The sequence below is a fragment of the Erithacus rubecula genome, assembly GCF_903797595.1.
Source record: "Erithacus rubecula genome assembly, chromosome: 5".
In the NCBI taxonomy this organism is placed as follows: domain Eukaryota; kingdom Metazoa; phylum Chordata; class Aves; order Passeriformes; family Muscicapidae; genus Erithacus; species Erithacus rubecula.
Window position 1 is genome coordinate 5,269,648 of NC_136687.1, and position 18,296 is coordinate 5,287,943.

Below are 18,296 nucleotides of genomic sequence, written 5' to 3' on the forward strand. Positions count from 1 at the left end.
TTTCTTTTATCAGAACTCAAAGCAAATTGCTAAGTTTTTTCCCAGTGAAATGCAGCAAACTCCTAAAAGAACACAGGGCACTCTGCCAGTAATAAAAAAAGTAAAGAGTAATGCCAATAAATACATTAATGAAACAAAAACTGGGTGGTGTCATTTTGCATTATTAAGAGGTGTTGGGTACATTCTGAGTCTAAACTAAGTTTTGGTGTTAGTCTTGGTTCACTGATTCTGCCAAGCTTTATGTATAAAAGAAAACTTGTATTAAGTACTATCTTTCTAATACAGTGCACATTATGCAGTAATAATTTTTGTCCTTTAAAAATACATTTTTCCCTGTAAGACAGAAGGCAAAGTAATTTACATTGCATCAGAAAGCATGCACGTATTAATGATGGGGAATGAGGAAGAACATAAATAGTTTCCATTTTCACATTCAAAAACAAGTACCTGCAAATTAATGCTAAAAGCAACTGGCCTATAAAGGAGCCCTGTTACCATGCCAACTGAACACAGAAAGACATATAATTCAACAAAAAAATGAATAACCTACAAAACAAGAAAATAAAGAGAAAGTAGAAGTAATGGAAATCAAGATCCTGACCATACCCAACTATTTCACAAGAATAGCAAAGAACACAACAATTAAATTGCAATTTAAGCCGTGAATGGTGTGCAGCTAATGGCATTTCATCATTACAATATTTCTAAAAGCTGTCAGTCTCTAGTCAAGAAAAACAGGATCCAGAACACTTCCATTAAGAAGGAGGGAACATTTGTACAATTCCTATGGTGCTTTTACAGATGGTGCACACGAAAGCACCAAGTTACTTCTCAGTGCACATCTTTCAGTAGGATTTTAGTTTTTTTGTCCTTAAGGCCTTGCTTTGTACCTTACTCACAGACTTGTTCTGGGGTCCTGCAATCAGTCAGCAGAGCTGGGTGCAGAATGAGGCAGCTGCTACCTAAGTGATCATTGCAAAATCAGGCACATTAGGAATGAGCAGATATGTATCTGCACATGAGCTGTTCACATGGCCATGTGCACGTATTTATCTGATATAATTAAATTTTTCTATGTGTATGAGCAAAATTTGACTTCACAGCTGATAAAACTATGCTACCGTTAACAGTACAAGGCAAACAAGTTCATAAATCAAGTTTATAAATAAAATTACAGTATATACTGTTCACACATGTCAATTTCTATATGGACAAACCAGACTTAATTTAAGCAAGGAAACTTAGAAATACTGAATTGACAAAAATGCTACTGATCTAAGTATAACTAGTTCCCAGATACTTGACATTTACATGCAATAAAACCCGCAGTTTGAATACGTGTTCTTTAAACCTCAAGAAATAAATAACCCCAACTAAAAGGTCCATTAACCTCGTGCTCTAAATTAATACAAACTGAAGACAGGACAGTAAATTTCCATTTCTTAGTAAGTCTTTGTTTTATCAAGCAACAGTGCTTTTCTTCCTAGTTAGCTCTTAAAAGCTTATTAAAATTCATTAGAGTTTTAAAACAGATAAAAAATTATGGTTACAGAACTAGAAGCTGGAAACACCACCACTAATGCATTTCAGTCTTTTCGAATTTTACTGTTTTGTCACTTTCTGCATGAGAACAGAAAATTACAAGTGCCTGTACCCACCCAACTGACTTCATATTTATGTGAACACAGAGGTTACATGATAATGGGCTAAACACTGCATGGAAAAATGCAAAGTTCACAGAAAATGATCTTTAGTTTCATTTATGAGCCTCAGTCTGCATAGGGACTTCAATGACATCAGTGGATGAAAGAAAATAATTATACAGCCATATTCCATCTTATCTAGATAGCATGAAAGATTAAGGTTTCAGACTTTCTTCCTCTGTCTATTCAGAATTTACTAAGAATTGAATTTTTAGGTGTGAAATTGTTTGCTGCCCTTTTAAACAGGCATTGATTTTTCTAGGAAAAGCTTTGCCCTTTAAGGGTAAAAAGTACAAGTATTGTAGTTGAAAAGATCTAAGCTGAAAAGTTCTTAAGTCACCAAGATGTTTTTTTTTTTTCTTTTTTAAATAAAACCCATGCTTACATCACAGCTCAGAAAACTATACAGTACGCACTCAGCATCCCTGATTTCTTTCAAGTCTCACTACATTTCACCAACCTTTCCCTAAGCCAACTGACTGCATTTCTGCAGTTCTTATAGAAGCTGAAAAATGACAATTCAGCTGCGTGGAAAGGCCAGGATTTCTGCATCTTTCTTCATGTATAAACTATTGCTTTTAGGCTTATACACTAAATTCCTATGTGGGATCCCTAAAGAAAAAAAAAATAAAAAACTAATAAAAAAGAGAATCTACAAACAGCTCAAGACACACTGACTATTCCCAACAGCTAAAACTCCATATGTAAAGTCAATAACCTTTGTGGAACGCCAACTCTTCAGAAACTCCTAAAGTACAAAGACAGGAATTCCAACAGGGAAAAATGTATTGTAATAAATCCCTATCAATGTGTAATATTACAGAAGTTACAAAACAGCAGCAGCAACTGAAAGCTGCCTGTGCTGTGGCTGGCTGACAGCACCAGCACTCCTGGCTCCACGCTTCCCTGGCAATTAATTCCTGCTATCTTTTGGAAGGACCAGGAGTGGCAAAGCTGAGTAAGATGAAAGGTCAGCTCTTCTCACACCTTCACCTCTTTTTATCTATTGTCAAAGAATCTCTTCTGTTCTACAAACACCTTTCTATTTTTTGGAGCCTTCTGAAAGTCATTTTTATATTGATGATATCTTTTCACTACCATGGGTGAAATCATCCACATAGCACATGGATTCTTCACAGAGCACTGGCCTGGGCAAGATCTTAAAAGGCAACAGAGCAGAAGACTCCATGTTATTTAAATATAAAGAGAAGAACAATAATGAAATAAAAAATAAATCATTTTCAACAGAGCAACAACTGAAAGGGCAAACAGCAACAATTTCATGTTCAGCAACACTTCTCAGCCTTGGCCAGCACTGTCTGTTTACATAACTGAAAGAAAGAATGCTGCCCTGAACTTGCCCATTATCCCACAGAAAAGGTATTGTGGGAATGTTAGCTTTTACCTGGCTAACTTCCAGATGCTGGCAGGAAAAAACGCCCTTTTAAAATTTTAGTCAACTGAAAAATACTCGACATTTTTTGCATTTCACAATTATTCCGAGTTATGTATAAGCTAACATAGGCCTTGAACTAGATCCATATAAAATGGTCGTAAGATGATGGACTGCTGTGCAAAAGAAGGAATCAAGGGGTCTCACAGCCAAACCAAACAGCCAGTACTGTATTTCTCAAACCACAGGAGCTTTGCTGAAAGCAGGCACATTTCTAGAATAGCAGAAATGTCTGCAATATCCATAAGAGCACTTGCTGGACAATGAGAGCAGGAACTAAAAAAAAGTGCCATCCCAATTCCAGGAATGCAGCCCAGTGCCATAATGCTGAGCTGGCAATGTGTGCCCAAGATGTCATTTGAAGCCTGCATTGTGTCATGCAGTTAATGAGACAGAAATGCATCTTGCTATACATCTAATATCTGCATGGGACCCACAACAGAACCTGCAATACAGAAGAACCTAGAATCTATTAGATTGGAAAAGACCTCCAAGACCATGAAGTGCAGCCTGGCACTGCCAAGCCCATCACTGAACCATGTCCCAAGTGCCACACCCACGGGTCTCTCAAGTATCTCCAAGGACAGTGCCTCTACCACTGCCCTGGGCAGCCTGTTTCAATACTTGACATCTTTTTCTGTGAAGAAATTTTTCCTAATATCCAAACTTACCCTTATCACGTAGGTATAAAGATAAGGTCTCATCTCCGCCTGGACACACTTCAGCACCCCAATGTCTTTTTTGTAGTGAGGAGCCCAGAGAAACAGAGGATTCAAGGTGAGGCCTCCCCAGTGCTGAGTACAGAGGGACAGTCAGTGCCTGGTCCTGCTGGCCATACAGCCCAGAATGTCACTGGCCTTCTTGGCCACCTGGGCACACTGTGGCTCATGTTCAGCCACTACTGACCAGCACCCCCAGGTCCTTTCCCACTGGACACTTTCCACCCACTCTGTCCCCAGCCTGGAGCTGCAAGGGGTTGTTGTGACCCAAGGGCAGGACCTGGCACCTGAACCTTGAACCACTGATCCATCCTGCCCAGATGCCTCTGCAGAGCCCTCGTGTGCAGCAGGTCAACACTCACACCCAACCCAGTGACATCTGAGGACCTGCAGAGTGTGCCCTCACCCATCAATAAGAATATTAAATGGACATTTATCCAACCACAGTAACTGTGGACTTGAGAAGACCTCAACATAAAATGAGCAAAAATCCCCTCTCTGTTTTAAACAGAAGGCATTTTTCTTGCTCTTTTCCATCTGGCACTTCAAGTAGCTGTCTTTACTTAACAGTCATCTTGAAGTTTTTAATAAGTCATATAATGTGCAAACTCAAACTGAAAGAAATTATCCCTTACTTCTTCTCTTCCAAAGTTCAACTGTTAAGTAAAAATAGCTCACAATCATGTCTGTGCTCCAAGCCTTTGCATCCCAGCAGGAGCAAAGCTTGGTCAGCTTGGTGCTGACACACCATCCCCATATTCCAGGGCACAGCACATGGAGCTGCAGCCTCCTCACTCACCAGTGCCCTGCAGGTTCATTTGCATGCGTGTCCTGCCAAGCTAATTGGTGAAATATAACTTCCCTATTCAAATACACAGGAGGGATTTTTGCTGTTTGAAGAGGAAGAGCTTTAATGGTGGAAATTACATTTTTAATTTGGAGAAAGCAAGCCCTTCAGTCACAGTGGAATGTTTTGCATGGTGTTGTCTTCAGTCAAGCCACAGGTTGTCTTTTTAATAAGTGCATTTACCTTAAGCCAGTTCACAAATGAAAGCTCACTGCCTCCCAAACTGTTTCCATGTGATAAAACAAAACACAAAAAAGATTGACCAAGAACCTACTCAGAGCACCATTAATTAAAAAAATCCTACTCTAATTTGGTGCCATTTCCAGCAGATCCCAGAGTGCTTTCCAAGGTAAGCTCACCATCACTTGTATCACAGAATGCAGGGTGGGACTGGGCACAGAAAAATTTTGTGAATTATCCCAGGTCACTTCTGAGGCTTCTCATAAATGAGACAGAACCACCATGACCATCTGGGCCATTCCACAGTCATTTGGGACATATCTGCTACCATTGCCATCTCTCTCCCAATTCCCTTGGCAATAATTAGACCACATTTGCCCTCCAAGTCAATACCTGCACTTGACTCAACTAAGACCTTTAGTAACTAGAAACTTCTACAACAAAGAAAACAAACCAACCGACTGACCAACCACCAAAAAAAAACCCAAAAAAACCCCCAAGAAATTGAAAAACAAACAAACCAAAAAAACCAAACTTCAGGAAGGTAATTCAGTTCTCACATAGGACATTAAATTCCTAACACAGGTCCTCCTGTGATGTTCCTTTTATAGAGAGGTACAAATCCCACACAAAGCAGCTGTATTTATGCTCAAGTGTGCTTCAAAACTAGAACACACATGCCTAACAATGTCATTGCAAAGTACAAAGTAATTTGGTTTCCCTGATTCCTAAATATCTTGATGCAAATGTAAAATAAGCTTAGTACACTTAGTCCCACCTTACTTTAAAAAGAGTTCAAACAGGCTTGCACTACCTTAACTAACTTGATTTAAAATCATACTTAAGTAAATGCAAGCAGTTTCTCAGGTATTATATGGCTTATTCATGGACTACTTCTTTCACTATGCACTCCTGTGATCAAAGACATCCTAGATGTAACAGGTGAGGTTGTTTACTATTTATAAAAACAACTACTGTTTAATCTTCTTTTTAGAATTAGTCTTCTAAAATGAAAAATATTTTTTATTAATTCTCTTTGAAAACCTGAGAGAGAAGTAGATGATTTTAGTCATCACTTTTTCCTGCACAAAAAAAAAGAAAAATTCCCTCCTGCCAATAAATTTTTAGGACACTTCAATAGCTGCTGGAATTGTGTAAACTACACTTTGGAATATTCATCATTTCTATGAGAGAATATCCCCAGGACAGCAAAAAACCCCAAACTTCATTTTCAATTTCTTGGGAGGTTTTTTTTTTCCCTGATTGTGGGTCTAAGAAAATAGTTTCTATTTATGTATTTGTTATCAGATTTTTTTAATGTTGTTTTTTTTTTTTTTAACAAAGCCACAAAGCTCAGAAAAAACACTAACACAATTTAACAGACTTTAAAAACAGTTCAGAGGGAAGATGGTAGCAAAGTTATGAAAATCAATGCAAAACTGCAATATTCACAGTACTTCAAGTTCTCAATTACCAGCTCCATGCAAGACAGTCTTTTGTACTTGCATTATTCACAGGACTAAGAAAATAAGACTCATGATTTTGGAGAGTTCCCATAATCCTGAGTCTTTCAACTGAGTGGCAGAACTTGTTCCTCAACTGTAGGTAATGAAACAAACCAATCTTTGAACAAAATTTTAGCAGAAGTGTTATCCTGCAATAACTCAGGTTTAGTGTGGAGGATGCAGCCAGAATTCTTTCCATTTGTGAGCCCACTCCAGCTCCCATCAATATCAACTGGAAGCTGAATGATTCAATATCCTGCAGGATCCATATCTGCTAAGACAGGAACAGTTGTGTCTGCACCTTGCTGTTCTCCTAATTCCTACTAAAAATCTTCCCTATTTCTTTCTCTAAAAAGATGGTTCTGACTGCTGAATACGCAATGCTGGTTTTAAATCTTAGATGGCTGCAGGGTGGTCATGAGAGAAACACCAAGAATATTTGCACACCTCTGTATTTACAGTCAGAAGGAAAATCATCTGGATTCAAGGATTCAAAACACAAGATCTTTTGAACAAAGACATGGTAGGAGAAAGCCTTGAACAAAAGTCTGCCAAATACAAACAACATAGAAAATCAGACCCAAAAGGCAATGTATTGTGAAACCTTTCAAAATCACCCAATACTATAGGAATTAAGTAAATGTAAAACTCCCCTGTAATAGTGTCGTCATAGCTAATTTGTGATTTCCTGTACGCTCAGTACTAACAGCACAATGGAGCCTCTATTGAGGGCCTCCTCCCACAAGCTTTTAAAAAATGCAAGACATTCTTTTTATCTAGACTGGCGTGGCTAAAATACATTGAGCTCTACATAGATAAATGGTCATTTTAGACACTGCTTCTGCTCATAAAAGTGAAAAATAAAAATGTGCTGCCTGGTGATGCTGAGTTTAAAGTTCACAAAGGAGCAGGGCTGTGGTGGCTAAACTGCTGACAGTGGATCTCAGGCAGGGCAGATGAAGGAAGCCACTTTAGTTCTAGGGTAAGGAGAGAAGATTCCACATTGAGAACTCTCTGCAAATTCAACACAATTCAAATCACATTTGAGAGTCTTGCAGGAGCTGAAAAAAAATGAATTAAAATTTGACAGAATTCATTATATAAAACAACTGCAGTATTCACTGCAACTGTTGATTGAGGGTGATGGTAGTAAGTCCTTTAGGTGCAAGTAATTAGTGTGTAGAGGTACCAAAAATTGATATTGCATACTTTGTATCTCAAAGGATCCTGAAAGCTAACACAAACCAACCAAAATGATCAAAACTTTCTGCTCGTAGCAGAAATGAAAGACAGCAATGCTGGCACAGGACAGGCTGGGAAAAATGCACAACCAGCACAGACAGACTTATAGTATGCAGGAGAGAATTTAGTGGGGATGCAAAATAAAACCTAAAATACTGCAGTGGCTTTGATCAGCACCTTAATGACCTTTATTAGTAAAAAGAAAAAAACCAAAAGTGTTAAAATGGAATTAGCTGCCCAGTTCCAGTCAGCATGGGAACGCACACACACACACACCACCAAATTACTGAAGATCACTTCTCAGTAACCCTGATTATATGAATGGGAAAATCAACGACATGAGAAAGGCTGTGATACACATTAATACTGCTCACTGAAGCACCAGACACACATTAAGATGGCTGGTAGACCACAAATGTGAAAACGCTCATTACCCGGTTGAAAATAAACAGTTTAACATATCTGGTACAACACATTAAAGTGAAAAAATATTTAAGTATCAGTTAAAGAGTTTGGAGACTGGCTTGTGGTTATCTCTGCTAAACACTTTTGTCCTGCATGACTCTGCAAAGACTGAAGCTATGCACACAGCAAGAGACAAACTGGCTGCAACCATCTAATGAAATTTGACTCATCTGGGAATTTTGATGAAGTGCTTCACACCACTGTTTCTGCTAAGCCATACATTTTCCTTGCAGGATTGAGAGTGCTGCAAGTATGCAAAAAGCAACATCAATTTTGGACTGTTTAACTTAAAATAGAAGGTTAATTCTGAAAATCCATATTCAGGTAAAAATAACACAGAAGCTGATGGAAACTTTGCAATCATAAATTAAAGGTACAGGGATCTGCATCAATGGCACAGTCATTGCTGTCTGTCAGCCCCCAGCAGCACCTCTTGCTGACTAAGTCTGACTAAGAACTGCCTGGGGCAGCTCTCTCTTCCTACAAACCCTCCTGCACATCAGCCCAATCCAACTGGAGAGCACACATCCTGGTACAGCTCCTTTCTGGCTCATTCTCCCAACTTCTGACTCACCCAAGGGCTATGATGACATTTTGCAGAGTGGAAAAAAAAAAAAAAAAATCTATGTGTAGCAGCAGATAATAAAATCCCCTGCATTGCTGCTTCTCTGCTGGCTCTTTTCTGAGCTCTGGCTGGCCAGGGCACTGCAGGATGGCCCACTGGCCATTCCTCTGCCTGGCCAGGCACACAGGGCTTCATGGCACACAGTGCACGCTCCTGCCAGAGGACAGGAATACACCTTGATGGGAATGCAGCAGGGACAGCCTGGGTGAGTCCCATTTGCCACTCCTGCTGCCATCACGTGGGAGCCACGGGCTAATTCCTATTGATCATGTTTGGAGGGTGGGAGAGAACAATCTGCCACATGGCAGCAGCAACAGCAGCAAATGCAGCTCTCAGAGGCTCTGATATGAGCAAAACTGAAAGCAGGACCACTCTCTTCTGCTGCCCCAAGAGCTCAGCTTTTCTAAACTCCTACCTGCTGTGGTTAGACCCAACTGAGACTGTCCAACAACATGTGGGTGAGGGGCTACATCCCTTCTGCACAAAACCAGACACATTCAGGTAAATGTGCACTGGGCTGCCCACTGTGGTTTCCCCAACTAGAGACATTTCTCACTTCAGAAGGTCACGCGTGAACCAAGCACAGAAGGTGCCAAAGCAACGCCTGCTTTGAAAGGCAGCAAAAGTCATGCTCTTGTCATGTTCCACACACTAGTGTGAGAATTCACTGCTATTAAAGCTTTCAGCACATCTCACCAGGACAGAACTGCCGTCCCCCTCATCACAGGGTGTGCCTGTGTCCCACAGCCAAAGATGGAATCTAGCAAAAAATATTGGTGCTGCTCAGGAAGACGGTTAGAGCACATCCAAACAATACAGAGTTGGGCTGCACACAGCAATCTGGAACTGTGACTCAAGTTAAGTAAGAAATGTTTCCCTGCTTCCTTCCTTTTTTTTTTTTTTTCTGTGAGTTGGCATCAGAGCTCCTCTAAATAGACCAAAAGGAGAGGAGGGGTAACGTGGTGAGCTCTGGCACACAGGCAGAAAGCGTGAACAACTTTCACTGCAGACTTATGTAACTCTGCTGGTGGTGACACAACTCGCTGAAGGGTGGTTTAGGCACAGATAAGGGACATCCACTGACCTGTAAATAGAACTGTTAAAATACGCCTTAAAATACCTCACATAAAGCAAAATTATATAATCACATTACCTCGTGCTTTAATACTGAGACAACAAAGGCTTCATATGCAGCAGAAATAAAAGCTTTCTATTAATACCTCAACTTCAGAATTAGCTGAACAATTGTCCCCAGTCCCCAGAGCCAGCTTCTTCTGCTTTCTGCATAGAATCCCTTCTGGCTGACAACCCTGGCAGGTATACTGCAAAGAAGTTCCTCTAAAAGCCCCTCAAAAAAGGCAGATATATAAAAAAGATGAAAACGTGGGGATGAGCAATAGTCATCCAAAATAAATACCAGTGTGAAATATGCTATTGTATTAACCACATTTAGTTCAAAGAAAAAAAAAATCAAACAATGTCAATTTTCAATTATGTTGATTAGACACAAACTGGATAATTAGTAAATAGAATAATAATATAGGAAACATGATATGTTTGAAATGAAGTGATAAAAATATTCCAGAAGAGAGAGCAAGCTAATTCATAATCTTCCTCAAAAATTAATTACTCATTCTGCTATAGCAAACATAAACATTTTACGTTCTGCATATCAGAAAACAATTAACCTCTTCATCTAAGGCACAGATGCTTTTCAGGAGACATTCTTTAAAGCAATTTTTTTTGGCGATTAATTTTACTTTGTGAATTTATTTTTTTTAATTATTATTTCATTACTGCTGGAACATCCATTAGGGTAAAAACTAGGTTAAGGCAGGCCTCCATCCCCGGGCCACCCTTGGAGGGCAGAACCTGCAGGTGGGGCTGGGGAATCCAGATGCTCCCATCTCAACACACCACAGATCAAAGCTACTGAGTAGCACAAATTAGAGGAGCACAGAGACTGTCTCCTGTTCCTTGAGGAATCACATATGTCGCTGGTCATGTTCAAAAACAATCTGAAGTTTTTACCCACTTCAACCACTAAACTGAAGCTGAACACCAAAGGGCCCCAAAAGCTCTAAAATCATCTAATCTGAGGATTCTCTGTGCCTTTTTCATGAACAATTTGGGATGCTTACTCCATTCCCCTCCCCACAGCACCACCACATGAGGCCACACACCAGATTCAGTCAGCCAACACTTGGATGCTGCAGATTCCCAAAACACTCCTGATCACATTAATCATTTGGGGAGATGGGCTGAGCATTACTGTGCACTGGAAAAGACCCTGCTGTAATCCCAGCTCAGAGATCCTAAACCACCCACCACAACTGGAATTGCCACTGCACTTCTCCAGCTCTCCCAGAGGAATACTGGCGAGGGAGCAAAGAGTGACATTTCAGCAGGAAATGTTAGTTTTAGATTTATCTGCAATGCCTGTTTTCCTGATCAATTCACAGACTAAAATAAATCATCGTCTTTGCTCTTAAGGCAATAGGGGAGAAAGAGACCCAAAACTACAGCTGGGAATTTGTCTTCCTGAACTGTAAATCCATTGCTCCCCTGTCTGGCAGTGAGAAAGCACGTGCAGCTGAGGAACTAAGGCTAAAGGGCTCTGTACTACAACTTTTATCCTCACCTTAAATTTTAGGACATGTATTAGAAGTGTAACTTCATCCCTACTCTCACACTAAATAAATAATTATGGGGCCAGGAGGTGAGGGAGCCTCAGAGGAGGCTGCTATGCTGCTGCACTGCCAACTGCTCTGGGATTTGAAAGCTTGACACATGCTGGAGTATCACCTCATCAATGTTCCCAGCTGGCTTGGGAGGCAAAAACCTGACTACTACTCTTAAAGGCAGGTCTCACACACGAGCAGCCAAGTGCTCCAGATAAGCTTCAAGAAATGCAGTTATTACAAATGCATGGTAAGACAAAACAAAATGGCAACAAGTGCTTTTAGCCCAAAACATCAGCACGGTGTCAAGTTTAGCATTGTGTTTCACATAAGCAAATTAAAAATCATGTTGCTTTTCAGCATCTTTGCTTAAAAGACTTTAAAATCTGTGCCCTTCTATACACTTACTGCTGTTCAAACTGTTTTCTGGTAAAATAAGCTTTTTTGCCTTTTTTTTTTTGTTACATATTTACAGTATTCACATCAAAAATCAGTTTTCTCCCCGAAAGGGATGACCCAGCCTAGTCAGTGATCTGCAGTAGATGTTCTTATTTGATAATGAGGGATAGACTTTATGTTACAAAACATTGGCAAGTGAACTATTGTATCTGTATGATAACGCTTCACAGTATGCAGCCCAATCCTAATCTCTGGGATCACACTTTTGGCTAAGAGCTGCAACTCTGTTTACACTGCAAATAAAACAATAGCTCTCAGAAGCTGAGAGATTAATAAATTGAAGGATCACACATTTTTAACAAAGGGCAGACACTATTTTATCTTTATGATGCAGAAGGACAAGTCAAGAGGTAACTAAACTGACAAGTGTAGGGGCACTTGTAATTTGTTTTATCATGCTATCAGAACTCCACAGATGACAAAGTATCACAGCATATACAATATTTACGATGAGGAGCTTTCCACACGTAGTGTACTGTGTGCTGGGAAGCTGCACGCTCCAGCTACTCCTTAACTACATATGACAAGACTCAACTGCAAAATTCACAAAGGTGACTGGAGTAGTTCCATTTCAAAATAGCAGTTTCATTGACTAAACTCTTCTACTGAGCACGACTACAGCAGTTCTCAGGATTATTACTACTTTATTGGCCAATTCAGTAATGAAGTAACAAACTCCCTGATAAAGAAGCACTGAATCTTTGTTATTTGGGGGGGCGTGGGGGTGTGCTTACACAAGGACAGAACACACTGCTGACTCTGCACCAATGCACACCCTCAATACCACCAAATAAACACAGAGAAACTGAATTCACATCCCGAGCATTATTCTATATTAACAATGACAAAAAGGAGGGAACAATTTAACTCTCCCACTTTGTCTCATCTCTTTATGAATTGCAGCCACCTCATAAACACCCATTTCTTGTTCAGGCTGGGAAAGAGGCAGGTTGGGGGCAAAGGGTTGTTTGTTTCCTTTGGGTTTGAAATACACCAGTGAATTGTCAATGGGCAAAATATTTTGTCACTACCTCACTCTGGGGAAGGCTGACATAATAATAAACTGAAGAGGATGCTATCTGTCAAACATTAAGGAATTTCAATATTGAAATCTGCTGCCTTTGGGGGTCAATAAAGAGCAACATTATAAAATACACTAAAGTTAGCAGTTTGGGCTGCTAATTTTACATGCCTGCTTCACCAACGCACAGCTAAAAATAGATAAAACAGATAAGAGCACAGAACAAAGAGATGCACTGGACAATTAGCTTTCTGCTAGCAGTCTAATTTATGCTTAGCTTTCTAACCCTTCTTATTTATAAAAGAAATAGATTTTCAAAGTATTCCTTAATGTGATCTCAATACAAAATTATTAAATAACATTTTATTTTTCTTGGTATCTTCTTGCTCCCTTCCTAGTAGGGCAGAATAATGAGATTTAAAATATTTTAATAAGGGCATCAGGCTACTTGCCAAGGGGCTCGAATACTAAATAAGAATATTTACATCTTTTAAGACCCTGGAGGAGGAATCAGTGCAATGCACTCGAAACACATACACACATCACAAATATGACAGTTTATTTTAATTCACTGGAAAAGAAAGTACACACTCACTTCAGTTTATTAGGCCTCATTATTTTCAATGAGGCTAAAGGCATTATTATCTTTAGCTGCTCCAATGTGGCCTAAACACAAACATTCTTCCTGATAAGGACAACATTGAGTAAAACCTAAGGCACGGTGAAATTGTTCAATTTAAGTTACAACAGGTGAAATTTTAAAATTAAGCACTGCTAACAATATTTTCTACCATTATTCTGTTCAGCTCCGTTCTATGACTTAAATCCCGACTTTTTAATTTGATTTTTTAGAGGAAAACAAAGCAGCACAGCAGTCTGACTCATATCCACACTGTAAACAGGCTTATTCTATGCTCTGTAGCCTTCTTTTGGTAAAATTTGCTTACCAAATGATAATACTTATAAACAGAATCGACATTCTGTCTCCTTATGTCTGGGGGCAGGAAAAAAAAAAAATCACCTCCAGATTAACATGACAATTTATGTCAGGCAATTCTGGAGGCATATCTGTAGCATCACCCCCTTGCATATTATTCGTGTTATCTTAAAAACCAACAGCATAAATACATGCTTTAAAAAGAAAAAAAAGAAAAAAAAGAAAAAAAAGAAAAAAAAAAAAAGGAAGGGGAAAGAAATAGAGAAATTGAGATTTAGGGTGAAGAGCCTTACCTCTGACACACAACCCGTCCGCAGCTCTGCCAAAACCATCCCACCAGCCAGGCCTTAAGCACTTTTTTACAGCAATAAAACGCCGCTTTTAAACTTCCTGTTTATCCTAACACCGGCCCAGCTTTCCCGCAGCTCGGAGCCGGCACCGCTCACCCCACGAGCGAGAAGGGGAAGCCAGCACCCCAAACCCCTTTGGGAAACCCAAGAGCCGAGCCCCTGCCGGGGAACCCAGCACCCCAAACCCCTTTGGGAAACCCAGCAGCCGAGCCCCTGCCGGGGAACCCAGCACCCCAAACCCCTTTGGGAAACCCAAGAGCCGAGCCCCTGCCGGGGAACCCAGCACCCCAAACCCCTTTGGGAAACCCAACAGCCGAGCCCCTGCCGGGGAACCCAGCACCCCAAACCCCTCCCGGGCGCAGCTTTAGCGCCCTTCGAGTTTGGTACTTCGGGACGACTCGCACCCCCCGCCCCTCCGCCTCTCGTTTTTTATTTCCCTTTATGTTTTCACCCAACCTCAAAAAGCAGCCGCCGGGCAAAGTTGCGCGGGCGCTGCGGCCGCAGGGAGCCCCGCTGCCCGCGGCGGGGCCCGGAGCGGCGGTGACGGGCACACAAAGCGCGGCGGCCGCGGCCGCTCGTGTGTGTCCCCCCCGCTCCCCGCCCGCCCCGCACCGCGGCGAGCAGGCCGGATGGTTACCTAGAGGCAAGCCCTTGTTCAGGAGGTGCGAACTTCCCATGGAGCCGCCGCGCTCCGTCCGCGCCCGCCGCGGGGAGGAGGAGGAGGAGGGCGAGGAGGACGAGGAGGATGCCGGGGGGCAGCGCCGCTCGGAGCCGCCGCGGCAGCCGCGGCATATGGCGGCCGCTCCGTGGGCGCCCCCGAACTGAGCGGCGCCTCGGTGCGCGCCCCCGCCGCCGGGCGCGTCCCCGCCGCCGCCGCGCGCACGCGCGCCCGCCCGCCCCCGCGGAGGGAGGGGCGGGGTGGGGCGGACGGGGAGTTGGGGGGGGGGGGGAGCGGCCGCTGCCGCCGCGCCCCTCGGGCTCGATCTCCTGGTTCTAGGCGGGCGCCGAGACGAACGAGACAGCGGGGCGGGCGAGCCTGGGTCGGCAGCGCGTAGCGAAACCGGGACCTGCCCCGGGACGCGATGCCGCCACTGCTTTGCTTTGTTTTGTTTTTGTTTGGTTTGGTTTGTTCAAACTTCGGCAAAGTTGGCGCCGGCTGCGTTCACAGAGTCACGGCATGGGTCAGGTCGGAAGGGACCACAGCGGGTCATCGGGTCCAACTCCCCGCTCAAAGAAGGTTTTCCCGGAACGCGTGGCCCAGGACTGCGTCCAGACGGGTCTGGAACATCTCCAGGGAGGGATTCTCCCCACCCTCCCTGGCAATGCATTCCCTGTGCAACCACCGCACAGGAAAGAATTTCCTCCTCACGTTCAGGTGGAACTTCCCGCCCTGGCAGAACCCCCGACACCAGCACTTCTGCTGCTTCGCTGCATTTGTGGTTCGGCTAAGCTCTTCCCTCACCAACTAACAGGAATGAAAGCAAATAAAGCCATAACGCTCTAGTTTTACCCCATATGAGGGTCAGTGCCTCCTGCAGCTTCCCTGAGGAGCCCCAGAACTAACGCTGCTGTCTCCGCAGGCTCGGCGCGGCAGCGAGCGGGGGCAGCTCTTATGGAAACAGCAGGAATTGCCCCAGCTCGGTGAATCCAAGGCCGATTTCTGCCCCGCGGGGATGCTCCCATCGCGCCCACACGGCCGCGCTCCCTCGGGGTCACCCCGCGCCCGCCATGCCCTCCCCGCCCGAGCAGCGGCGGCGGCGGCCGACGCGAACCAAAGTGGTGGCGGCGCCCCCGCGGCCGCTGGGTCGGCTGACGGCGGCCCCGCCCGGGCGCGGTGAGGGAGCGGCGGCCGCCATGGCCCCGCCGCCTCCTGCCCCGCGGCTTTTCTCTCCTCAGCGCCCGCAGCCCCGCTCCAGCCCTCCCAGAAACTTTCACTCTACTGGCACAGCCGCCCCTTCCTCCTTCCCAGCCGCGGGCGGGAAGCGGAGCCGCGGCCGCTCACTCGCCCGTCCCCACCCACAGCCCGGCCCGGCAGCGAACATCCCTTCTCTCCGGGTTTTTCCAGAAATAAAACGATCGTTTCCTGTCAGCAAACGGCCCCAGCATCCCTCGGGGACCCGGACCCCCTCGGATAAAGTCAGAGACTCCTGGGTAGCGAACAAGAGCAATTTACTGGAAGAACGGACAGGGCTGTGGATTTCCCCCCGGGCTTTTTTGGGAGTTGGTTTGTCTGAGAGGGGAATATTTGAACCCAGAGGTTATGAAGGGTGGTTTCAGCCTCCGAGTTCTGTGGATTTCAGGAATCCGTTCAGGGCACAATTCAAGGATTTTAGCATACAGGCAGCCGTCAGCAGCTTGGCTCCAGCTCCCTAGGAACTTGTTTTCCCCCATCGTTTCCCAGGTACTGTGTCCCTTTCATGGGATTATCCACCGCGATTGGGAGGTAACTCCCAGGACAAGTTGTTTATGCAGCCTCTGACTTATCTTCATTTTCCTCCTGTATTCCTGGGAAAGCCTTTTGTGGCTCAGCACAGACGTCTCAGACATCCCTCAAAGAAGAGTTTCCCTAAATTCTCACTGTGCATCACTAGGGCAGCATCTAGCCAAGCGCCTCATGTGGGGTTTGTGTAAATAAATTTGGGTTTAATCACTTTAAAGTGGCTAACCACTTTATTGCCATTTATAGATGTTAGCAAATATTAAAACACATACATATCAAAGCTCTAATGAGAAAATCATTATTTTTTTCTCCCTCACTGCTTCAGTTGCCATGTGGCAAAGTATCATGAATGAGCATTAGGGGGTCAAACACGCTTAAACCACAAGAGAAATATCTGTGAATGCCAATATGGATATGAAAATCTCCAGAAAAAAAAAAAAAAAACATTACCAATGGAAAAGGAAAAATTAAAAAATGACATTAAGAATTCAGTTGCATTTTTTAATAGAGAGACATGAACGGTTCCAGGCACTGAGACCATGTCCTTGGTGGGGTTACATGACTGGGCAAATGTTTAGATCCAAACTGGAACTGCTGCTTCGGGGAGGGAGGGGAGTGTGGCGCAAAATATTATGACAAGGGGAGTGCTCTAAGTGAGGATAAGTTGGCATGATGAACAGATGGAGGATTCAATAACAGGAGGTTATTAATACTGCAGTTTGGTATTCTCCACGCTACTTCGTGAAGGGATTCATATGCTTGCTCTTTTTCCTTTCTGATTGTACACAGACCTAACAAATACGCACACTGTAGGTAACACGGGACTCAGTTCCTTCCTGGCACACCCATCACAAGTTCATGCTTCCTGGAAAAACATCATGGGCTGGATCCTCAGCTGATGCTGATGGACCAACAGTGCTCCCTCCAGCAGCAGCAAGCCGAGCTGCACCTGCTGAAGGAAAGAGGTTATCTGACCCCACCTCCCCAAAAAGGTCTCCACAAAAGGTCTCTCCACCCTGCTCGACAGCTGCCACAAGGCACCTGCTCTCCAGAATAAACTATGCAAACTCTCAGGATGGAAAAGGACATTAAATAACTCATGAGAAATTGAAGTTTTCCTTCAGAACACAATGCAATGCTCTTTCTGCTTAAGAAAATACAGCTTATTTTCCCCCAAATTCAGCCCACCCCCCCTGCATGGCTGTTAGTGGCCTAGTTTTGGACTGACATGAGAAAATCCAGGAGGAGACCAGCTGACTCCAGCCAAGCCTCCGGCTGTCCCCCATCCTTTTTGTTTCCTGTTTTCTCCAGCAGCTCGCCTCTGGTTCACCTCACATTCAGTCACCTTCACAACTTTTACACTATGGCTCACACAGCTACAATACCAGTACATCTTTCACAAAGCCTAACAATCCTCTGATTGCATTTGGACACTGCTGTTACTGCAACCTCTTTTTCCAACAGCAGTGTAACACAGCTGAGTGTCTTCTGTGCCCTGCACTAAGAATTATGGCGTTTTTCAACGCCCCCAAACTGTTTCTTGGCTTCTGAAGAGTCAGCTGGAGGAGCACATGTGCTGCAGAGCAAATACATTGTTTTAAGTGTATCTGTTAACAGCCACATGTATAATTTAAGTACAAGTTTTATTCCCCTCAGAATGGGCAATCAT

The 18,296-nt window shown here is 43.5% G+C and overlaps 1 protein-coding gene across 23 annotated transcripts in view; it reads right to left on the bottom strand.

Annotated features, from left to right (window-relative positions):
* The window catches only part of CTBP1 (C-terminal binding protein 1), a 230,912-nt gene that overhangs the window by 48,906 nt on the left and 163,710 nt on the right, over positions 1 to 18,296 (bottom strand). For 8 of the 23 annotated variants that reach the window (XM_079306613.1, XM_079306612.1, XM_079306603.1 and 5 more), the window contains exon 1: positions 14,825 to 15,081. The exons of 14 other annotated variants lie outside the window; for them this stretch is intronic. In XM_079306613.1, coding sequence (XP_079162739.1) covers positions 14,825 to 14,864 — 40 coding nt within the window. In that variant the 5' untranslated portion in view covers positions 14,865 to 15,081. Of the gene's footprint in view, positions 1 to 14,130; positions 14,213 to 14,824; positions 15,082 to 18,296 lie in introns of those variants that run through there. One more of the 23 variants, XM_079306608.1, reaches the window with a different exon arrangement.